Source organism: Chamaea fasciata, unplaced genomic scaffold (genome assembly GCF_029207755.1).
Source record: "Chamaea fasciata isolate MVZ Bird 193981 ecotype frontalis unplaced genomic scaffold, bChaFas1.0.hap1 SCAF_4, whole genome shotgun sequence".
Classification (NCBI taxonomy): Eukaryota; Metazoa; Chordata; class Aves; order Passeriformes; family Sylviidae; genus Chamaea; species Chamaea fasciata.
In genome coordinates, this window is record NW_027094089.1 from 12,119,844 (window position 1) to 12,145,653 (window position 25,810).

Sequence of the window (25,810 nt, forward strand, 5' to 3'; positions counted from 1 at the left end):
AAATCTTCAGGACAATGAGTGTGACTGACTGGTTAGCATCAGAGTGTCACTTGAGAGTGTTGTTTGGTGTCTTAAATTATAGCAAATAATGTTGTGGAAGTGTTTCTCCTTTTTCTGGTAATATTGCCTTATCCAGATTTTGAAGAAACACAGTAATTACATGAGATGATGGATCTAAAGTCATTCATAGTGAAACTCTGCAGTCTTAGGTCACCAAAGAGTTCTGCTTTGACTGTGGGCCTGAGTCCAGCAATCAGGATGCATTAGCATCAGAATTTATGGTGATGACATTTTTATTAGAGAATTGGGCAGCATCTAGTGAAGTGTTGCAGGTATGTGATACACCAACCCACATTTCAGTTAACTCACTGGAGAATTTCAAAGCTATTTGCAAACAGTAAAGTTACAGAAACCTTTAGTCAGTTCAAATTGTTTAGGTAGCTGTAGTATTTTTGATGTCATATGAAGCAACATAAAAGCTTAATCCTTTTGAGTCCTGGGCTAAGCTATCTGTGCTAGATTTTAGCAGACTCATTCAAGTATTTTATTTTTTGAAGTGACAACTTACTTTTCAGAATAGTGTACACTGACAGATAAATATTGGATTTCATCTGAAAAGCAGAAAGCAAACACCAAGAATCTCGGTGACAAAAAATATCTTTTAGAGGTTAAGAAGCTAGCGAAGGCCTGATGGCAGTGCATGTAGCTAGAAGTCAAAATTTAAAGCTAAGAGAACAAGTAATATTTAGGTCCAAAATATTTGCACTTAACATTCAATGAACAGTCTTACTATTTAAATCACAAATTCCTCCTTCCAAAATATTTCACTGCCCGCATCTAAACGGAAGTTTTAAGAATTGCAGTTGAAGTTCATATACATAGTGTCAGGGAAACGAATGTATTTTACATTTGCCTTTGTGACTGTTAGCTCTCCAAATATGTCACCGCTTTCAGTCTTCTTAAAACCAAGCAAACCGAATAACAACCCAAATGGCAAACAAGGACTCTAGCTTGGGGAACTGTTGTCCTTTATCTCCTGATACATTGAGGCATTTCCCATCTTATTCTAACTACTTCATTTGACCTTGCTGGAGAAAATCCTGCAATAACTTTACAGCATTGCAAGAAAGCGCTTTTCTTCCTATGGTTGTTAAATGTCCATTGGTCCTGTAGTTGCTAGGCTGAAATGGGTAGGTTTGGATTCAATTTGTACTAATACCTTGTTGTTTTGTAATGTTTCCTAATGTTTAAGGCTAAGTAGTGTTTCTTAAAGATTGTCTGAAATTAAATCTTCGGTTTAAAGATTCCCTTACAATATGGAGCAGAAAAAGTGATCTAGAAAAGCTAAGTTCTGAGTCAACAAAGACACCTGATTTAAATCTGATCCTAGCCATAATAGCTCTTTACAATGTTCTTTAAAAATACAGTAAGTAAAGTGAACATCAGGGGTGTAAAATGAGTACCTTTCATTACTTTTTAACAAAATTATTTTTTCCTGCTATTGGTTCTCTTAGGCAACTAAATGTAAGTGAGTCACAGTTTGTGTTTCTATTGAGATGATTTGCATGTTCCTGACTTGCTGTGGCAGTGGTACCCATAGTGAATATAGACTGGTCATGCAGTTTTTCCATCTGAAAACTTCACAGAAATACTGTGAGCAGAACTTACTGGAGAATAAAGCTATGTTATGAACATTACTATAGTGACAGAGTTTTCTTAAAATTTATGAAAAGGTGTGACCACTTTACTGAATCTACATCTTTGAAACAAGGTGATTGTTATTATTGTGGCAGTGTTCTGTGTCACTGTGATTGCAGAGTAGTACTGTATGAAATGGAAAGACAGAGTCAGCACTGTTCTGTAAACCACTCCATGCTATGCAGTGATTTTTACATGTTGTTTTTTTACTGGAGTTAGATAAGTTTCAGTGCAAGGCACAGTGCAAGAGCATGAGAATCCTACAATTGCATGTTTGAAACAGGGATTGGATGGAATTCAGAACATCTGAAGGGGTTGAGAAAACATCTGTAGGGTTGAGAAAATAGAAGGGACCAGAGTCTGCTTGAAATAACTGTCATGTGCCTGAAGCAGAGTGAAGTAAGTGTAAATTAAATCTCTTTTTATTCCAATTAGTACAGAAAACACCAATACAGCACTCAACTTTGGAAGAACCTTGGATGTAAATTCTGTGCCATATATTCATGCTCTGCAAAATTCATGGTAGTCTACCTGCTTGAAGTCCGTTTTACTATATATTTTATTTCATTAGAGTACCATTACATTTTGTGTATGAAGTCAAGCATTGACTTGACTGTGAGAAAATGAATTTAACAGCCTGGCAGCAATTTTGAAAGGCCTGGTTTACTGTCCTTGGGAGTTTAATCTTCAGATGACTTCTGGAGACTTTCCTCTTCAGTAAAACCTGGTCGTGTTGTCTAGCCCATAGATAAAGGAACAGCCTGTTGGTCGTATTCGAAACAATAAGTGACGTATTTCAGCAAGTAACAATGTACTCCATGCATTAAGCTTCAGTGTCACTGTCTTCAGGAACATGTAGCATTGAGGTTTTGTTGGGTTTCGGATGTTGTTCTGTAAATCAGCAATATTTCTGCACTTGTTCAGACTGACTTAGCTCATTTGACTGTATAAAGGTATATCAATATGGATGCTTCAAAACTCTATGATAATGCTTCGTTTTCCATATTGTATCATGTTATATTTTCTAAAAGAAGAGCTGTTAGGAGCAAGATAGCAGAGTAGGAGATTAAAAGGAAATAGGTTATGTACAGTAGTTGCTAAATCTTTGAAATACATGAAGTGTGTCTTACAAATTTATTAGCAAAAATATACAGGACCTGTTATTTAATTTGAAAACACTGCAGTTGCTGCTAGGATGTAGTGAAAAACCAGAAATTCTTGCAGCTGGACAGGGCTAACTTAGCTGTATTCTACCATGACAAATGCTGCTGAGTTAGTGTTTGATATTAAAAACATCTGTTGCCCCATCTGGGATAATGGGACTCTGCTCCATATCCAAGAAAAAAGTTTCAGTCTTATAAAAAATAATTATTTAAATAAGTTTTTATTCAAAATTGTTCTGTGTTGTCACTTTATAATTTGAAGCATGGATTGACATTGCTTTTGTTCTTCAAGGAAAAGCCACAGGAACTCAAATACCAGAGTTCATAATAAAAGGTTTTACTAGATCTGTAAAAATATTCCTGTTTTCAAATCACATTGACTCCAATGTGGAAAAAGTTATAAATAGGTTATATTGTTCTTGTAGAAGTAATTTACAAGTGTCAAGAACATTTCTGGGGCTTAGTGTTTTATTAGTCTCATTTTTATGCCAGAAATAGTACTAGAAGAGATTTGAATTATCTCTTTGTTTCCCCTTCTTCACCCTTGATGCCAAGACCAACTTAAGATGGCTTATGTTTTAGTTGCATCTAATCTCCCTAATGTGTTTTTTTGGATGCTCATAATTAGTGTTGAGGTTTTAGTTATGTTACTTTGTTAATTGCTTGCATATCTATTTGCTGACAGTATCAGTAGAATTTGTTTCGCCTTGAAAGGAAAACCTAGGGCAGTCAGATTTCTCCTGGACCTACTGAACTTAAGTTTAATGTCTAATAATTTTCACAGAGCTGGCTAAGGGGGTTTTGGTTAAGAAAATGTTGACTCCCTATCAACTCCTGTTGGGAGTGAGATGCCTCATAGTCTCTTTCACTCCGAACTGAAACCAAACTGAGATGTGGAGCCTTTTGGAAAAGGCTGTGTGGAGATACAATTACTAATTATGGCAGAGTAAATTGTTAGTGATTGTGAAGTTACACTGTAATATCTTTAAATGTGGGCAGGAAGCAGGCTGTGTTGAATTGCATAGGTGAACTAAGCAGATTATGTATATGAGATTCTTAATTATAAATGTTTTTCTTGTAAGAATTTAATAAGGTTCTACTAAGGTTCTAAGGTTTTTCTAATTGGTTGCTTTTAGTCAGTAATTCAGTGTATTTGTACATTGAGTATGCTCTGAAAGGCACAGTGCATGGTGATTCAAATTTGAGAAGATTTGAGAAGTTGCCTCTCACTAGTGATTTTATTATCCCAAGACAGTGTTAGTAGCTGGGTGTGTATAACCAATTACATAGAGAAGATGCTTAAGTTTATTACACAATTGCAAGTCAGGGTGCTGGGTAGAAATCCACAAAATTCTCACACCTCTGGGTTACAAAACTGGATTTTTATACACCTCTAAAAAAAAGTATTTCACCTATGTAATACATACAAGTTACAGATAACTGCCAACTGTGAAAGATTTGGCTTCTGTTACCATTGTTTAAAGCTGAGAAATTATTTTTGGAAAACCAGATACAAGCTTTTTTAAAAGGGAGAAATTGTCAGTACTACCACTACAACTTCTTATATCAATTTATATTTTAAAAGGGTGTTACTGAGGTAGAAGATGAATTTGCTGTATGTGGTTTGCTGTATTTATTAATTCTCTCCCATGAAACAAGTAGCTATAAGTTTTTTTGAGTTTTTAATACATTATATCCAAAAACATCTGGTGTCAAAAAACATTAGGTGTCAAAAATCTGGGGAAAAAGACTCTGGTGCTGTTCTATACAGATGTGTGCTTAGCTCATGGCAGTTACCAGCCTGGGAATTCTGTAGGTCTTTTGGTACATATATTCCAACAGGTGTACTTTATGATATGTCAGACTTTAATTTAATGAGTAAGGCTGATTTTCTTTTGCTTCTTGATCGTTTCTTTTAATTGTTGGTCTGTCTGTAACTCCGTATCTTTCCTACTTCATGCTTTTCAGATGTCGATGTGAAGAGAGAAATTATGTGTGCTTATTTTATTTGGGTTTCTAATTATTTATAACTCCTTCTAAAAATTTCCTCCTCCTTTTCATAAGTATATATTGGGGAAAAGAGAAAGAATATTTCTGTTTAACTGTTACTTCTTGAATTACACTGTATCATACATCATATAGCACTGGATGCTGAAAGTAGTCAAGGAAGTACTTGTTGAAAAATATGTTGGAGGTATTCAAGTAAAATGAAAATTCTATTTTAAACATATTAAAATTTTCCTTTTTGTAAAGAAGCAAGACAATCTAGCTGCCTTATTTTTGTCTTTTCATTTTGTTTCCAGATAACATTTTTTAAAAGGGCTAAGAGCAAGGAGCCACCATATGACCAGACTTCTTTTTGAGTCAGTTTGTCAAGAAAGCTTCTAGGTGTCTACTTTAGTTCATTCAGTGAACAGTATTGTTTTCATTAGTAGCATGCAGCTGTATTCCTAAAGTAGATAATAAAAATGCTGACTTTTTGTCCCATTGTCAGAATGTTTGGGCTATTGTTCTAGTAAATAAGCTTCACTGTTTTATCACATGTTCTCTAATGTGAAATATGTAAGTATTTTCTTTTTTGATATTTGAGGTAGTTGAGGGCTCTTTAAATTTTTAAATATGTTTGGTATGGGTAGTTTCTAGGTTGTTTTATTGATTTTAATATAGTTTGATTTTATGTGGTGTAGCAACATAGGATTTAGATGGTGGTTTCTGCATCTATTTTGGAAAGGGTGCTTGGGTAGGCATTCGGGCAAGCAGTCAAATCCACACACCACACACACCATGACTAGCTCAGTGGAGAGAGGCAAGAAGGGCCTTTTGTATGATAAATTCCAGCAAGGGTTTATTTCAACATGCTGAAGGCAATCAGGGACAAAAGACCAGGACCATGTGGTGCTCTGTGGTTAAGTAAGGGGTCAGGAAACAATGGTCTGAGAGCACAGGGGCTGTACAAAGGGCAGGGCAAAGGGCAGGAACCTATAGGGGATGCAGGGGCAGGCCACCTGGGATACCATAACCAATGGGGAAACAGGAGAAACCATGAGAATTAGGGACATAGTGGGAGAGCAAAACTGGGGTAGATCACATAGTGTTGTAATGGGGGAAGTCTTTTCTTTCAACCTAGGTGGAGGTATATTCTTCCAGGGCAAGGCCCTGGGGATTCCCCTGAGGGGCTCAAAGGTTTCCACAATGTGGGGTTTCAGATCTAGGTTCTTCAAGCCCTGTGCCTTGTCCCCTAAGTGTGTTTATTTCAGAGTCAGGTAGGATGTTCAGGAAACTTCACGGTGTATAAAACTGGAAATACAGATGCGTAGGAATCTATGAATATTTGTACGTACGTGTGCATTTGCACACACATAAAGCATCTGTAAGGAAGAAGGTTAAGTGCAATTTTTGCCAAGATTTTCATTAATATAAATATCTAATCTGCCTGTGCTTGTATTATTACCAAGTGCCTGCACTCATGCTAGTTGACAGCAAATTGCATATTGGATGATTATTTTCTTCAAGCTCTCTTTTCGTTTGAGGTTTTTAATTATTGTTTAGGACTGCTGAATAGGACCAAGTGATAATGTTAGAGTGATGGTTTTGCCCTGAGTGAGCAAGTTAAACGTGATCTTGTTTAAGTTTACTAAATGATTGTAGAAATAACCGTATAAGAAACTTTACTGTCTTGCTTGGTGACATTAATTACTTGATTTGAGAACTGTATATGACTTGTGAACTCTTATACTATTTTCAGTAAAGCACTTGCCTTACCTTCACAGAGATTTTTTGTTAGATCCATTTGTAAATAGCACAGCTGCATGCGAAGTGCATTTTAGGAAGGTGTTTGCCTTCTTCTAAGAATGTTAGGTATTGCCACAGGCAGAAAAAACAAATCAATCTAATTTCCTTGGTAAATTCAGTATGTTCGGTCAGGGATTTCTAGGTACTGCGTGTGTTTTGAGAGTATCTTTTTTACTATTAGATACAGAGATCCCAGATGCTAATGTCTGATTCTTTAGAGTGTTAGAGAAACAAATCTTGCAGGTAAGATTCTATATTTCTTATGTTTGTGTCTTAAGTACTTCTTTCTGAAGAGTAGTGTCAATGTTACTTTTATTACTTAGATTTTTACGTGCTGTATTATTGAAATTGTAGTAGGCTTTTTCTTCTTTTTTTTCTTCCAGTCCACACAAAAGACTGCAGTACACAGATATTTGTTCAATGTTTTCTTCTGCTGAGCCTAGTTCTGATTCATCATGTTTACATGACTTACTGAAAACCATCTGTTAGTTGCAGTTTAACTTACAAGTCTGTATGTAATTTGGTTTTATTAATAAAGTGCCATGAACAGCATTATGAAGCTTTTCTCTTTTAATCTTACAAGGAAAAAAATCGCTATCTAAAAAAGCAATCACGAAGAAGAGGAAAGGTGTCAGAAAGTCTACCATACCAGAATTTCAGGTAAATTATTTTAATTTTTGTTTTAAGCACTTGAAATCTGAATGTCTATGAAATAAGTCCTTTAGTTTCTGATAGAGAACTTGGAAATATTTACTGAAGCTTCTTCTACTTTTAAAGGCTTAAACTGTTATTTTTGAAAGTACGTTTCACCTTCTCTTGGTAGAAAATATTCTACCGTTTTTAGGATGTCCACCTTGAACACTGTTTTCAGTATTCTTTATGATCCCACGTTTATCTGTTACAGTATAAAACCTGTTAAAAAACCCCTTGGACTTGTTAAAGACATTTTTAAGGTAGATGTAATTGTCTGGGTTAAAATAACTTGGTTTTGTATGAAGTGCGACAATGTGGTTCTTGAATTGAAATCTGGCTTAGTTAACTGAAGGACTTGAAAAAATTTATAGACAACTGTGCTTACCCTGCTTGCTTGTTATTCCTTACCCAGCATGTGATTTCCAGGCCTCTAGGACCTCAAAGGCTGTAGAAAGCAACAGGAGTATAAATTATGCTAATATGGTTTTACGGTGCTGTAATAGAAGTATTACAGTACTTCAGTTCTAAGTTTGTCTATATATACAAGGCTGCTTGGATTGAAGTTATCCTTTGGCTATCTTGGATTGTTTTTTTTTCCCTTCAGGAGACAGTCTGTACAACTTTGGCCAGTAGGCTCGCATTGAATCATGACTGTTTTGTAATACCCTCACCCTGAATCATTCCATCACAATCATGTGTTTCAGATGGAGCTGGTAGAATTTCTTGTGTTAAAATTGGGTAGTAACAGTCAATGTTGAGAGATGGCTGAATTTAAGTTTACACTGACTTTGTCTATATTGTAATGGTGATGGCTAAAATGTTTCCTAACAGCTCCAAAAAATAGGGTGCATGTCAATTTTTTTTATAAGCACATTATCTGCTTGCCATGGGTATATACAGTTAGTTTAGAAATAATTTCTTACATAATTAACTGTGTATGTCTAAAACTTTACCCAACTTTTTAGCTTTAGTAGATAAAACATATGTATATCTATCTAAGTGTATATTCATAGTCTGTAAAACCTTATATTAAAATGTAACAAGACACTTCTGGCTCTTTTGATCAAAGCTAGGACTAATACCTGTTTCAAGTGAGGCTCAGACTGATTAGTATTGAGTAGTTTAATCTTATTGGGGAGCTTTTTAACAACTTAACAGCTTTTTAACAACTTAACCTGATTGTTTCAGGAGGTATGAGTGTTAGAAGAATTTGCAAATATTAAACCTTTTATATTTTGGATAATACGAAGACTCTTGGAGTCTAGTAATATATGCTTCAGTATACTCTTACCCACATACCCGAATGGCCAAACTTTATGAAATTATATAACTGGTTGAAGGTACAGATATAGTTTTTAAATATTTGGTAAAACAGCTTAGATCTTACAGGCCCTGTGAGAGATGCTGGGAGGGCAAAATCAGAAGAATTTTGATATTCTTGTCTACACATTAGTTCTTTCGGACCGAAAGTTAATAAATTAAGAAGTATAATATGTTTCATGTGCCTACAGCCTACGAATGTTAAAAAACCCCAAATCCAACCAGAAGGCACTTTAATTTATAAGATTAGGTTCTGTACTTAAGTGTGCATCTCTGAAAATCATGACTTGGCCTTAAAGCTGAGTGAATTAGTATTAATAAGACTTTTAGTATGTGCAGTGACACAAATCAAAATAAATTTTTAACAAAAATTCAGTAGGTAATAGTGCAACTTAATCTAACATTTAGAATGCATTTTTATAAATATAGCTCAAGGCTGTTAAAAAAAAAAATCCAAAGCCCTGCAAACAACAAAATAAATTCAAATCAAAAGCAAATGCAAATTAAATTCTTTTTACCAAATAAAAATGCACAAAAAAACAAGTCCTGGTTTCAATATTTTGAAAATTACTAGAGAAGTGGGTTTACATCTTCATAGGTCATGCTTTAGTTGTCTCTTGCTTGTTATTCTGAGTTCCAAGCTTCATATTACTATTGCTCATTAACATTTTAAAGAAATTAACAGTAATTATAGTGCTGTACAGAAGGGACACTAGTGTGTTTTGGGTTTTTCTCCCTGTTACAGAGTACATTTAGGTTTGGTAACCAGTGCTTCACTCAAGTCTTTTCTCCTTTCCCCTCATGTACATTCATACACATGGCTGTATAGACCTACATGTATGATAATTAAGGAAAAAAGGAACATGTATGCTCTGTTTCAGTGCCCTTTAACAGTTCCTCTTTTTCCAGCTATGGTCTATATTAAATGCAGATCTCAAAATGGGGCTATCTGGACATTTTCCACATGTAGATGTCAGTGATAAAAGAGCAACTTCATAGGAAATACAATTATAAATAACAGTGATTACACAAGTAACTTAAAATAAAGCATGACACGCTGTTGAAGTGAGTAAAAATTCTGCAAAAAGTTTGTCTGAAGTCAAGGGGGCAAGGAAAGAGCATCAGTGATCTGGGGGAACACAGTAGGTTTGTATTTATCAAGAGATCCACAGATTACATATGGTTCTATGATGTTAAAGAATTAATCTATAAGTTGATTGCAGGATCTTTGAGAGATTACTGAGATCTGACATTGCATCATAACATAAAAGTTGAACACTGAATTTGAAATTTTATTTTATACTTGAAGGTTCCACTGTATACCACTGAAAAACAGGAGGCTTATTGCCTATGAAAAATAAGTTCCTCTGTAGTAAGTACTGTGCCAGATGTGTGCCTTTGTTGCAGTTAACATGTACACAACTAATGAGATTGCACTAATGTAAATGTTTACAGCCTGGATCTTTAAGCCACCATGTAGTGTTCTAGAGAATAGGGACTAATCTTTCACTGTCTCTGATAATTCAAAATGAAACATTTTTTCACTTCAGATTATTTTCCTGATGGTAGGTGATTAGAAGGCATGTTTTTCAGGAGCCATATGTGAAACTACCAGTTTCAAAATGTGACAAAATTATTAGATTGTAACATTAATACCTTTTTGCCTTCGTGTTAACTTACCCATTGAAACATCCGAAACAAGTTAGAAGGCAGTGTTGTTTGCAGAAAATTGAATCACTAAGTTCCACCAATTACCAATCAAGAGCGAAGAACACTGAAATATAAATAAGAATCTCATTGGGAGACTTAGCCTCTAGAGTCCATATCAAAATATATGAAGTACATTACACTGTTATTTTCATCACTGTTCTTTTCACCCTTTCTTCAAAATGCTAACTTTATTCTCTAAGATAGGAGGTGTTAACCATATGAGAGAAGTTTTAGAATTAGCTTTTTCCCAGTCAGTGTGCATCTTTATTTCCTCATCTCAAATCATACTGTGAATGAAAAAAAATCAAAGTTTTTTCTTGAACCCTTTTTATAGTGCTTTTCAGTACAGTATTAGAGTATTTAAAATTCTAAACTGATTATGACCATAAATCCTCCTAGCTGCTGTTACCTTAATTTTTTTACCAGTAGGTAATTGACACACAGTTATGACCCTCAAATGTACATCTCATCTGATGAAAATTGTGACTTAGAGATTTGATTACTCTTGCCTGTCACCCCCAGTCCCAAGACAATTAAGCTTTATTTATTGGCATTGTTTTTCCCATTGGTGTAGTTTGGATTGGCCTGATAGGAGAAAATAGAAAGCAACAATACATTTAGTAACAGAATTGTTAGGGTTATAGTAAAAAAATGGATTATAATTGTGTAGGGAAAACCTTTATCCATGCCTTTATTGACTTTTGTCAAGGACTTTGTGATGTACTTTTGTGCTTAATAATACAGTGTCATAAATTTCTTCACAGGCCTGACTCAGCCAGTATTTGGCTTCAGTTTATATTTTAGGTATTTGGGACTCCTTTAAGGGCAGAACACGCATTTTGAATCTATTTGAGTTACCCTTAGTAATTCTGTTTTCACAGAGATACTTTTCACAAGTGAGTTTTGCATAGACTGTCTGTGACAAGACATTGCCAATTTCCTTACTAATTTGCTGTTCTAAACCGGATAAATGTGAAAACTATAGACTTTGATTAGAGTTACTCCATTTCCTCAATGCTTCAAATGTCCGCAATGTTATTGAAATAATGGTATGTGTGCACTAGAGGTTTCTTGCTAAAATTTATTTTATTTTGCTAAAATTTATTTTGCTAAAAGTGTTAATTCAGTGTTTTGATAGTGGCTAGTAAAGGTACTTTTTAAAATATGAATTTGCTGAAAAACTGAAACTGCACATGAATTTGAGGTAAAAATATATTGTTATAAATTACTGATTTGGGAAAAATATGTAAGAGTTTTTTGATAAAAACATTTTAAAATGTGAGGGTGAGTTTTGTATGGGGTTTTTAAATTGGATTTTCTGAAATTATTGCAACATGTTTTCAGTAAAAAAGGAAAACATGTCCATCTAAGGGTGTTCAAAAGGAGCAAGTCTTAATATAAGATAACCCAAAAGAACCTAACATGTTAATAATTTCTAGTTTTTTAAGTGTAGATGATGGCAAGACAAAATATACAAATCACCTTTTTTCTGACAATTTTTTCAAGAAAATAGCATCTATTTTCTGAAAGGAAAAAAATGTAAAAAGCTGGTTCTAAAGACAAGGATTAGAAGAATATAATACTTTTTCAAAACATACATTAAGTAGGTATATTTAGTAGATGACTAGTTACCTTAGAATCATTAAGGTTGGAAGAGACCTTCAAGATTACCTAGTCCAGTCATCCACCCAGCACTGCCACTGTCACCCCAAAACCTCTAAACCACATCACCAGATCCAGATGACTCTTGAACATATCCAGGGATGGAATACTCTGTGTAAGCATGTAAAGTTATGTTCAGGAAAAATTGTACCAAGTGTAATATGTTATAAACATAGCATACTACAAAGTCAGTATACTTATTTAGCCTGGAAGCTGATGTACTCAGAGCTGTTCTAAAGTCATCCTTGTAATTGAGACAAATTTGGTAGTTGTCATTCACAGAAATTTTAAGAAAATTCCTACATTTTGAAATGGAAGCTTGCAGGTAGAGATATGGCTTGTCTGAAGAATAAGAGTATTTTCTACTTAGATTTTGTTCCTCTCAACATGTCCTGGTTTTTTGTTTGGGTTTTTTTTTTAAGTTTAAAAATACTATAAGAAAATAAAAATCAAATTGTGCACTAAGTAATAATGTGCTTTTAAATTTTAATTTCACTGTACATTTTCCAAGTCCCACGTCACCAAGTGTTTGTGTTCATTTGTTTTTTTAGCTTATTTGCACTAATCTTGATGAACTCAGGGAATTAATCACAAAGATTGAGAATGAACTCAAAGATCTGGAGGACATTAAAAAGAAATCGGTATGTGACATTAAAAGCTTTCTGTTGTGTGGATATGAAACAGTATCAGTTACTTGCTGAGGCCTGTCAACTGAAGTTTTTTATGCTGTTCAGTAACTGCATGAAACCTCCTAAGGTTGATTGATACCTCGGGAGTGTAATCTTAATCTTTTCTGTGTTATGCTCTGTTCTCAATGTTTTTATGGTAAGTGAATTCAGTACCTGTGTTAGCACTTCTCCATGCCAAAACAAAATATAGATAGTGATAGTGATAATACCTTAGGATGAGTAGTCCATCTCCATTAAACACGTGACTTTTTTGCCGTGAGGACAAGTTCTTACCAACAGATAATTACAGGATAGAATTCTCATGTCTGCCTATAGAGTTTTGATCAGAACTTCTAGTGAGATAGAATTCTTAATTCCTCTTTTTTGCATCTGTTATTAAAATTTACTGTGTTTAATAGTTATTGAAGGAATTTGTACCAGCAAGCATGCTATCTGGCTTTTGATATTAGACTGAGATCCAAATTTTACCAATATACACTGGATCACTGAGTCTGTGCAACTGAAAACCTCAGAGGAGTAACAGACAAGAGAATCCAGCATGTTTGGCCTTTTGTAGGAGGCAGTGATTCTTATTAAGATGGTGGATGGGTTTAAATACACGAATAGTACTCCTTTAAACAGCCCTCTACAGTGAACTCATACTACTTTTTTCATTGTAGTTCTGTTTATTGAACCTTTGGTAGACACTTCTATGGTGGTATTTCTATGAAAAAGAAGCTGTTAGAAGTGTTGATTCTTCTATGTTAGAAATCAGGCTGCTTTTAATTCAAGTGAAAGTTTATAGTCTCATGAAGAGTCAATATATTCTTAAGTTATTTAAGTAAGGGAGACAGCTGTGGTAGATGAGAGGCAAAATAAATTAGGATTCTGAGAGACCAGTATCAGTACAGATAATTAGCATAATAATTGTTAATGTGGGCAAAGGAATAATACCGGCCTAATCTTGAAATTATGTTTTAGTTGCTAAATTGCAAATTGGTTTTATTTTAAGAGTGCCAAGACGGTATCAGATAGGCTATGTCAGAATAGGATAAAAAGCCAAAAATTCGCGTATGCTACTGGAGCATAACAGTAATCTCAGTGTAGGTGAGACCTTCAGTCTGCTAGTAAAACTGTAGGAACAGGACTTCTTCAAGGGTGGACAAATGCTAAAGATGTCATAATTGCACTTCAGACTGAAATCTGATAATGTCATTATGTAAGTAAGTTACATGACTTCAGCAGGAATACTATGTTTAGTTCTAATTGCACCATCTTAAAAAACCCAAGCAGTTAGGTACAGGGGAATTAAGATAGAATTCATTCAGCATTCAGAAGTTGTGAGGTAAGGCAATCTTTTGTTGTGCTTTTATAGACCTATCAAATCATGATTTTGTGTCTCTAAGAACTTGTGTTGTTAGAAATTTTATGTAAAGAAAAAGGGTTAGGATTAGTTGCTGAAGAAGTGCTTATGAAGAAGCAGTGAAGTGAGATACTGATTTTGGAAAAGATATTTTATCAGGGAAATGTCACAGTTACCTTTTAAACATACAAATAGAAAAGTGTTAAATTAGGTGAATAATCAAAAATTTGAACTTGTGAAAATGAGGTTTTGGTTTGTAGGGAAAGTCTCTAGGATTTAATTTTTGATGTCTAACACCTTAAGTTATGCTTGATATCTGAAAAACTGGGGGTAATGCAGACTTTCATTCTTCAGCTCTAACCAGATGACAGTGGCAGTTTCAGAAGCATCCAGAATTGAGTTTGTCCAGTTTTTCTGAAGTGCATTTGTTAGGTAAAACAATCTTCTAGTTTGATAACAGAAATTCTACCTAATGTGAAAGTTTATTTTAATAGGATGGCACTTACGTGCTGTTCATGGACTTTCTTGTTTTGACTGAAAAATGATGATTTTCTTACTACTTCATGGTAATTTAATATTGATTTTTGTTTGCAATAATGACCTGGGTGAAGCCATAGAAATCATCTTCACAAGTAACTTCCTTGCTAATTTCAGTTGTAGTAGTTGCTGGCACATGCTACTGAGAAAAGCCTTCAAGGCAAGACTTACTTTTATGTTAAATACTAACACGTTTTAGAAGTACAGCTTATTTAACTTTAAATTAAGACTTTCAAGTATAAATTTTTCTTAACTGTAACCTGCCTTTTGTTACCTTGGAGACCATTCTAGAGTACATAAAAGGAATTCCTTCTCCAGAATGTGAAAGTAATGGAGACTATAATTTAATGAAAGAGCTGAGCTACAGGGCCTTTTAGTATGAATAAACTTACACTGTTTTCCCTAATTTTTTGTAGGTAGTTGGACTGGCTGTATATGATATTTTTCACAACATCTACTTTAGACAACAAATGGCATGACATATTTTTGTTTGACAGGTTAAAAGAAAGTTACAGTAGGGTTATGTGAATGAAATTAATGGATTATTTTACGTTTGAGCATTTCTACAAGTTTCTTTTACAACAATGAAATAATTAACCTGTTGGAAAGTACTTTCACTGTTTGATTGATAAAAACAGTTTGGTTCTCTACTCTTGTACATCTGTATTGTCTTTTGAATTAGCTATGAGTAGTATTTTTCCTTTTAAAAAGCCTAGCACTTTTTCTTGATTACTGGTGAGTTTGTTATCCCATGATGAGATTTGCTTTGTGCTAGTTTGCTGTGACTGTTTAGACTGGAAAAAACTTCACCTCAGTTCTTTAATTTTGAGGAGTTGAACTCTGTACTTGAAGTTTTGAAGCAATGCTGCAATTTCACATATGCTTTCAACTGACATAAGCCAAAACTGCTGCCAAATAAATAGTTTGTACTCTCTGTGTCTCTGGAAGCTTCTGGTTTCTGTGCCATCCCATGTGAGGCTAGCAAAATTCTTTGTTCCACTGCATGGTGAGAGCTAGACTGTGATAAACCTAATTACTTATTTCTGCTGGTCAATTGTTTGTAAGCCAGACCAGTTTTCTAAGGCAGTTTAACATGGTGTTTCACAGATAACTGTGCTTGTATTCTGCTGCAGGTTGAGTGGTCATTGTAAGAACAGAAATGTCCATCTACAAAATGGGCAAAAGAAAGTGGTACTGATTTTTGCTGAAAAAGCACCTTTTGTGTAGCTGGTGTAATTGTATGTGGTATTACCATTGGGGTGCTCTAAAAAGTTTATTCCTTTGGCTACTGAACAATTTCTCTCCTTACCGCATAATACACATTGAGAGGGAGAGGAGAAATTAGTGAGATTTAGTGTTGTTTAAGTACCTGACTGGAAATAAGACTGTGAAAGGTGCAGAAAGGGAACTTAAAGGACTTAAAGTTTAATGTTTTGTGCACAGCTTAGTGAAAGGCTGATTCCCTAAGGAACGTCTAACCTAGAATTTCTTCTAGCTCATGTACATTGCTTAGGACATGTGAAGCTGCATCCTTTAATTTTAAAAACCAGAGTAAAGGTTGAATCAATAGAAAAATCCCAGAATTTACAGCAATGAAAATTAGATACTAGTAGAAATTAGGTCTCTTTTGTTGCTAATACTTATATAGGTAAGGTGTGGGTGACATTACAAGCAGTCAGTAAACAATTATGAACCTGAAGTAGAAGAACATACTGGCTAAAAATTCTATTGATATTTTATTGCATTTTAAACTCTTGGGTTTTTGTGTTTTGTTGGGGGGGGGTTTTGTGTGTGTGTGTGGTTTTTATGGGGTTTTTTTTTTGTTTTTTTTTGGTTTTTTTTTTAATTTGGACTGTCTATGTAATATGCATGGCCTTTCCACTGAATGTGAGCTCTTGGAATTTTCTATAACTAGCAAATTGACCAAGATATGCAAAGTAGCTTAATTCCACACTTGCAGTGGTATTGCTGAAAAAATAATTTTGACAAACACACGATAGGGAAGCATTTTGCTAGTATATTTAGGGTCATATAAAGACTTCTTCTAATATATTGAGATTTCTTTTATGAGAAGAGGCAGTAAAGTAATGCATTCCGTCAGATGGATACAACTATCAGTCTCTGGCATTTTGGATCCCACTTTTCCCTAGGTGTTCTCTGTCTGGTCAAATCAGTGGGACTTGGAGTGTGAATGGAAATCTTCTTACTACCTTTCAGATAATCTGCCTCTCATGGGAAATGATGTCATTGTGTGTGTGTGTGTGAAACTATTAATTAAGCTGCTTAGTTGATCAGTTGTATGTACTTAACTGTTGCATATCGTAACAGAAATTTATTTTTAATTTTTTTTTTTATTTTTCAAATCCTTCTTGACATTGTGTAGTATCAAAGTAACAGAACTGCAGGTACTTGCATATAGTAATGAACTTAGGGCTTTTTTGCAGATGCTAGCTGAATCTGCAGTAGCATGAACGGGGTTTTGACCTGAACATGGAAAGATTTCTTATTTACTGAAGTATAAGACTTTATTTATCCATATCTGATGGATAAATACATGGCTGTCTAGGGGATGAGTAGGGAAACTAGACCCCAGGATTCCCACAGTTAAGCTGAGAAGGTTAAAACAAATAATGGGCAGTATCTTCCTGAGAAGGAGACTTCATCATCCTTAGAGAGAGAGAAAAGTCAGACAATGATTAAAGGAAGGATTAGTCAAAGGACACCAGACAAGGTAACAGCTAATTCTGGTTTGGGGAAAAGGCTTTATTGTTTGCAGAAGTATGTAACACCCTGATGTTCTTGACTTAGTAGCCAAAAAAGTAAAATCCTTGCTTTTAAAGGTTTTATGTTCTGTTATTGTTCCTGGAGCTTATAATGAGATGGTCCCAGGAGATTGAATGCCTTTGTCTGTCTTTGGAAATTTCTTTTAGGTAGGTGAGTCAAAAGGCCTGAAAGCAAACTGAGGTTTACTGCAGCATTAAGTCACCTGCAAAAGTATGTATTTCAGAGTACACCTGAAAATTTAAAGTGAAAAACCCACTGGTTTAGGTTGGAAATAGTTAGAATAGTTCTGTCTTCAGATGGAAGTTCATTTGTGGGGCTATTCAAAGAAATATATTGGTCCAGGGTAGCACATACTTCCCTTGTGTGTTTTTTATGAGATTCCAAATAAGCTGCTGTTAAATTGGTTTATGACGTGTAAGTATCTTAACCAGGAGACTCCTTTTTGAGGTTTTCCATTGATTTGCTACATTTTATTTTAAAAATATGTTAATACATGGAAAAAATAATGCAAAATTGTTAATTTTATAACTTTTAAAAGTATTCCCTCTCTGTTCATTGAAGAAATAGGACGTTTTATCACATTTGAAAATATTTGGCAGGGAAACCATGTTTAGACAAGAATCTACAGGGACTTCAAAAGAACTTCCCTTCAACAGAAACTCATGAAACCATCAGAAATAGTTTAGGGCTCTTACTAATATTTTAGTCGTTCAGACTTTAATTTTGCAAACAATGAAGTAGACAAACCTACTGTGTCTTCTCGTTTGTGGCCTATGGAGACATTTTTACTATTGGGTTAAATCTTACTCAGTTTTTATTCAGAGGTTGACTTCTTCTCACCATTCCTGCCTGCTCTTATCCTGACCACTTCCTCCCTCCCCAATGAAATACATGCCATGCTTGAGACACTTGCATGTAAAAGGTTTTCAGTTATGCTTGTTTTCATCAGCATTGCTGTGTTTAAGAAATGTACACACATAGAGAAAATACAGTAATCTGAGAAATCTGTGTATGCATACCCATTTGCAGGTTTAAACTGCAGGTAAAGTGAGCTACAATAAAAGAGATACCAATAAATACTAGGGTTTGAGGGTATTAATAGACACACTTCAAGTCTTGCAGCTGAAACATTTTATTTTAATTTAAGGCTAGTTTCTCTGTTAGTATTTATCTTCATCTATACAATATCTAACCTACTCTCTTTTTATGTCCTTATCCTGAACATTTGATTTGTACTTCAGTCACTTCCAAATACTCTTATTGCTTCTCTGCATCTTGCCTGCATCTCTTGGAAACATTAGTATGAGCCCAAAATACTGAATTTTGAGACAGAAATGTACACATTTACATCCATGCAGCTTCTTGTACTTCTGAGGACAGATTGAAGATGTGGAACATTTCTAATATTTAGTTGTATAATATGAATGTTAAGGCCAGGTCTAGGCTTTGATTTTTGAAATCTCCACAATATTTGTCTTCTCTCATATTTTTAACTCTCGAGTTTGATTCTTCATCCGAGATTCTGGTGGTTAGAGTCTTTTGCCCTCTGAAAGCCCTGAGCCAGACACTAAAAAGAAGCGGAGTCTTCAAGGTCTGGTTTTCTTGGTTTCTTGCATTGTTTATTTCATATCTTAAAATGTTCTCTGTACCCGACCAAGGTGTTCTGCTGCTTGGACACAGGTGACTCCCCCCACGATGGGAGGTCGCTACCTTTAATACAGATAACTACATGCATGTTATTCACACCTATGTGCCAATGCCTATTACCTATACTAAAAGGGTCATCTCTACTCTGACCTAATCTCCTTTAACTACTTTGTGCCACCTTCACCAGAAGATCAGGAGAGAAGGAGGAACTCAGGGCACCACTCTAAATCCTCCGTCTTGTTCTCCATGCACCTACATACTAAGAGCCGTAAAACTACAAAATTTTCCACCCTGTGACACACTACACTACTGTCTGTCACACCTTTGTGACTTGTAATTCTTCTCTCAGTCTTAGAAGCTTTTTTCCATGGACTGAAGTCAAAGGCTGTGTCTCTCTGGGCTCTGTGCCAGGGTCTCCAACCCCCCTGGACCAGCTCCACACCCCCCTGTCCAGGGTTCAAACCCTCTTGTACAGATCACAAACCCTCTTCCTCAGGTCCCAGTCCTCTCTGCTGAGGTCTGTGACCTGCCAGGGCACCCAAAGGAAAGCCCTGGACTCCAACATTAACTTTGGCTTGTCTGACTGGCATTCAGTATTTTTGTCATAGTCTTCAGTTTTTCTTTAGCTTCTCCAGTTTTCTGTCTTTTCTACTTTTTTTTCACAATTATTTTCTCTTGATCTTTCATGCCTTTCTGTGTGTGATTGACTAAACCTCCAATTAATGTATTTTATTGGAGAAGCTTTTTTTAAACCACTTTTGCCACACACCTTTCAACAGTTCCAAATGTGAAAGTGTGGGTTCTGCATCAGAGATGAACGCGTACCCATACATTCTTGTCACAGAAATACTACTGTGTATTCAGAACACTTCACAATGCTTTGGATTTTGGTCAGTTAGTATGTCGTTCTGAGGAAATAATTCAAGGTATTCCTGTCAGCACACCGTACTAGCAAAACAGCTGCTTTTAAGCTGCTCGTCTGAAAAACACAGAAACACTTGTATATTCAGAGTTACGAAGGTAAAGATACTCAGATATATGAGGGGGAGTTAAGTAAGATCTTAACAACTTGAAAGACATCGAATTTTGTAAATAGTTTAAGATACTGCATACATCTAATTTCTTTGTAAATTGCAGAAGTGTAAGTTAGTTAATAACTTTGAAGTTCTTCTAATGGAGGAATAAAATATGACAATTCAGTGCTGGATCATTTCACTGTTCTGACTTGAACAGTAATAAATTCATGCTGATAATAAACTTTCTCTTACATTTTTGAGGTTTATATATTTTTTGTATATTTATATATTTTTTAAAAATGTGGTATATTGATCAACACAGTGATGATTGTGTAGTAATTTTGCCTAAAGTAAATTAGAACATGTGGCTAAACATCTCAATGAAAACCATTTCATAGTAATTAATTAAATCAGGAGACAAAGACAGTCTTGGTAGCAAGAAATTTATTGCACTTTTTTTTTGGTGTTGTTCTTTTGTTTATTTTACTTTATTTGCTTGTAGTAGAAAAAAGAGAGTATGAGATCATTTTGGGATAAAACTTGGTGTGATCAGATATCTAGGTCATGGAACTGTGTGCTGGAGTCAGGACTTTTCAGTAGTTTCTGGTAAATGCTCCAAGATAAAATTGATTAAGAGATGTCATAAATGAATTTGGTTTATAATTTACTACACATCCTTCTTCCAACTCTGCTTAATCCCAATCTTCAAAGAATATCAAAGGTTGGTTAGCTGTTGATATATATTTATAATGTTCAGAATGATGTTGCTGAGAGTACAATACAGGATACTGACTTTCAGGAATTTTCACTGTAGAAGAGAACTCTAGACATTTGCAAAATTAAAACACTTTCAATAATAGATGAGTTTGCATAGTATGAATGTGTGATCTTGTCATGCATTTTTATTTAGTCAAAATTGGAAGTAAGTGTCTGAAATTGTAGTATTTGGCCCATAAATTAGTTATTAAGAACATTGAACAGAAATCCATATATGATTTGAAAAAGTTATTGATCTCTTTTCTTTAGGTATCTGTTGTCCAAAGCAGCTGGAGATCACCAACTCCCTCTCTGTGTAACATCACTAGAAAACGCTAGACTGGTGATGTCACACATAACACAGAACCCCGCAGCAGAACGGAGCAGGCCTATTAAGGGTAAGTTATCTCCCTCCACCACCACCCCTTTTCAACAATATTGCGTGGTTTTTTAAGATTACTAATTTTCTTTACTTTATGTCCCTGGGATATTAAGTAAAGATTACAGACAATCTTATAAAACTGCATAATATTGTGGTGTTGCGTGTGTGTGTTTATTTAAAAGCAAAACAAAAACTCCTATAAAAAGTTCAGTCCTCACCCCATCTATCAATATCCTGGCTCCAGTCTGCTTTGGGGTTCCATGATAAGTATGCCAGAATAGTGTATGTTGGAGCATCGATCACAGAGAGTGGAGTCAGCATTTCCTGGCTGCTCTGGATGTCAGAAACCTTGTTTTAAAAGGTAAGTTTTCAGTTGAATGTGTTGAATGTCTCTGTATTTATGTGGAAACATTCAGCCCATTTCTAAAATGTGTTTTTATTGTGTTTGCATTTTTGAAATTTACTTGTAACTTGACATAACCCAAAGTCAGATTTTATACTTCTCTGTCTAGTCCTTTTTTTCCTCTGTTATTTTCCAGTGTTAATACCTTTTATTGTGTTTCCAGAAAAAAAAACAGTGTCTTACTTGTCACTACTTGGAACAAGATGGTAACTAAACTCTTTTTAATATCATTCTCAGTGATCTGAACAAGGGATTCAAGGGCACCCTCAGTCATTTCACAGACAGCACCAAGCTGGGTGGGAGTGTTGATCTGCTGGAGAGCAGGAAGGCTCTGCAGAGGGATCTGGACAGACTGGATCATGGGCCAAGGCCAATGGTGTGAGGTTCAGCAAAGCCCAGTGCTGGGTCCTGCCCTTGGGTCACAACAACCCCAGGCAGTGCCACAGGCTGGGGCAGAGTGGCTGGAATGCTGCCCACAGGAAAAGGAGCTGGGGGTGCTGTGACAGTGACTGAACATGAGCCAGAGTGTGCCCGGGTGGCCAAGACGGGCAATGGCATCCTGGCCTGTAGCAGCAATAGTGTGGCCAGCAGGACCAGGACAGGGATTGTCCTCCTGTACTCATCACTGGTGAGGCCACACCTCAAATCCTGTGTTCTGTTCTGGGCCCCTCACTCCAAGAAGGACATTTTGGTGCTGAAGTGAGACCAGAGAAGGGCAATGGAGCTGGTGAAGTGTCTGAAACACAAATCTTGTACAAAGCAGCTGAGGGAGCTGGGGCTGTTTAGCCTGAAGGAAAGGAGGCTCAGGGAACACCACAGCTGCTGAAAGAAGAGTGTAGCCAGGTGGGCCTCTTTTCTCAGGGAACAACTGCTGTTTTTTTCTGATAAACATATACCTTTGGAGGTCCAACCTCAACCTCCTAAGCTTCAGTTTGTAGCTGATCTCTAATATCATTTGGCATTTCTGAGAATCTTCAACACAGACGTTTGTGAAAACAAGTTTACTATCTATAAAAATTAGTAGGCAGCTATGTAGTTACTGATTTGCCTATCCCTCCCCTGAATAAAAGACAAACACAAGACTGTGTTAGAGAATCAAATTGTATATGAGAAGGAATGCTAAATTTTGTAGTGATGGGTTGTATAATTTTTTTAATATCTCTTTTTACTATTTAATATTTAAGGAATAATAACATCTATCATTTATGTGTTTGCACAGAAAACCAACTGAGTCAATAATTTAAAAGATAAGGATTTTTATTATTATTATTATTGTTATTGTTCCAGTCTTTTTCAGCCTCTACTTGTTCTGTCCTGGCTACTTCTGAGGAAAAAAAGTTTCTTGTCATGGCTAAAATTTGTTCATGCTTCCATTAACAGGTTTATTGTTAATTCCAGCACCCCACTAAGAAAAATAATTAATTGGGATAAAGTGAAATAATTAATCTATGTTTTTAAAAATTATGTTGCTATAAAATTTTCATTAAAATTACTGGGAAATATGGTTCCTCTTTGCCTGTTTCTCCACCCCATTGGAGTTCTTCTGAAGGGTTGCACAGCCCTCTGGTGTATCGGCTCCTTCTTCCAGCTTTGTGTCATGGGTGAACTTGCTGAGTAGGTATCTACCCCTTCATCCAAGTCTTTGATGAACGAGTTAAACAGTACTGGACCAATACTGAACCCTTGGGGACACTGCTAGAGACAGGCCTCCAACGAGAGCTGGCTGTGGAATTAGGAGGCAGGAATTGGCTAGCTTTTTATGTTTGTTTTTGCAAGCAGAGAGAAAAATAACATATTTGTTTTTCTGTGAAGTAGTAATGAAGTCAGTAAAGTCTTGAAGCCTGTTCTAGACTAAACAAGGTACATGTGCTGGCTGCATAACAGTTGCTGCTTCAAATTTATTCAGTGGTCAACTGATACTTACCTTTCTCATAAATACTCTTTTTTCCACTTAAGCCAGGATCTTAACCTTATTGAAAGACAAATAAGGCTCAGAAATTAAAAATTTCTTGAGTATTTTACTTTGTAGTGATTTTTCATATCTTCTAAGTTACATTTTCTTTGGTATTCAACTGCATGTACAGCATTTCTGTTTTACAATAGTAGTGGCATTGTTTATTTTTGCTATTTCATTTTTGTTTTGAGACATTTTTAGTATATAAATACATTATTTTAAAACAGTCTGCAAAATGTTTTGTCTGTCTTACAAGAAAAATAAATCTGCATGTAATATTCTTTTGTATGTTAACAATTAATTCTGTTGATTGTTCATATTAAGACATGGTAGCAAATGCCCTGGTAGGCTACAGTATGCACAACATCTGGGTTTTGTTGTGGTGATTAGTGACGTGTTTTATGCATGTGATTGGCCACAAGTGAAGTAAATTATAATACAATTTACTGGCTTGTCTGTGTGTTCACACTGATCTTTATGTGGTAATGTGGCACAATGGTCCTACTTAAAATCTTTGCTTTTGTAATTTTAATTGAAGAATGAAAATTTGTTTTGTTGAACTTTTGTTATGTAAGATGTAAATGATTATCCATAAAATAATAGATACCCGGTCTTCAAACAAGCATTCAGCCTGAGTGATCTTGGTGTTCATTGGAGAGATCTGCTGAAACGTGTAGAGAGAAATTGTCTAAAGTCCTTAGGAAGATCATTTTTGTAGACTGCTGAAATGCAGCTGTGACAAGCTTTCTCCAGATTTTCCTGCCTGTCTTCCTTGGTGTGCTAGACCACAGGAAGCTGTGTGAAGGATGTGTGCACTATCAAAAGCTAAATGTGTATATGAAATAAATAAGTTCCCAAGTCTTACTTCTTTTTCTTGAGGAACCTTAATCTCTTTACTGTTTTACATCTTCTCTGACCAGTCAAGAGCTAAAATCTTCATTTACATAAAATGTAGAGAGTTAGTAGAGTGGTAGAAGTACTATACCATGTCTCTTTTATAATAGTTACATATGTATGCATTGTTCAGTCTTTTATGCAGTGAACTACAGAATAAAGTTTTGGGAAGAATGATGTGCAAGGGCTATCTGTAAGTGTTAAGGGGTGTGTTCTGCGGCACCAGGGCAGCATGGTTGTCATTTCCCAATATCTTCTCTCCTTATTCAGACTTTCTAGATTTATGAAAGCATGAATATAAGATTCCATAGACCAGTTTTGAAAATAAACTGTTTTAACTAAATATTTGAATTAAAAGCTTTAAGGATTTTATGTTGTATAAGTAGTCTTTGCTACATAGTCTGTTGCTTCATGTAAGATGAATTTGCTAAACTTCTCTTTTAAATTTTTTTTCCTAGGACTTTAAGTAAAATGTTATGGAAAAACAGTGGGATTTTATCCTTGAAAATTGTAATAAGGTTCCTTTTGCAAATAATAATGTTATCATTTATAACACTTTTCTTAAATGAGATTATGGTGAGATTTTCTGGAAAACTTTTAATTCAGAAAAGTGTATATATGTGGTTGATTTCCCTGACCTGGATTACTACCTATGTTAGTTACTCATTTAAGTAATTTTAAACACATGGTGTATTTGCAGAATCCTGTTTCAGTTTTATTTTGACCTGTAAAATGTGAGCGCCCTTACAGTATTATTTTTCCAACTAGGACATTATCCCTCTGTAGTATTAAAATAAAAGTAATAATGTCCTACATAGGTTAAGGGTAGATGTAACTCCAAAAGTTTCTAATCTTTTCTTCCAGTTGTTTTCCTCATATGCCATATCAGTGTACTAGGATTATTGTAGTACTAATACAATCTAACAGGATTTAGGCCTAATGTAATGATAAATAAATGGAATTTATGTTTTCAGGGAAGATGGTACCACCGGAAGCAAGCAGTAAAGGAATTGCATGGTACATTGTTACGACTGCTTAATGAACTGTTACCATGGGAACCAAAGTTAATTAAAGCATTTCAAAGAAACAGGTAATTACCTGCTCTTTTTTTTCAACAGTGGTGCATGGGATGAAAACCAGAATAAAATTCACCTTTTAAAAACTGATCAGTAAGTTGGCTTCTTAAATAAATAAAATTAAAATAGTTAGAGAAGAGGAGTGAGGCACTGGCAATACTTTAGTTGGAAGAATTATCTTATATTCAAGAGTTCTTGTCTCAAAAAAATTTTGAGCTTAATCTGCTAGTGTTTTTTTCCTCCAGAACACTCTAGAATCATTAAGCATGCTGATCAATAGTATATCACAATA

At 35.2% G+C, this 25,810-nt stretch overlaps 1 protein-coding gene across 1 annotated transcript in view; it reads left to right on the forward strand.

Annotated features, from left to right (window-relative positions):
* The window catches only part of BRD10 (bromodomain containing 10), a 48,666-nt gene that overhangs the window by 9,997 nt on the left and 12,859 nt on the right, over positions 1-25,810 (forward strand). Inside the window, exons 4-6 of the mRNA XM_066180850.1 lie at positions 7,237-7,313; positions 12,590-12,679; positions 25,417-25,532. Of these exons, the coding sequence (XP_066036947.1) occupies positions 7,237-7,313; positions 12,590-12,679; positions 25,417-25,532 (283 nt within the window). The remainder of the gene's footprint in view (positions 1-7,236; positions 7,314-12,589; positions 12,680-25,416; positions 25,533-25,810) is intronic.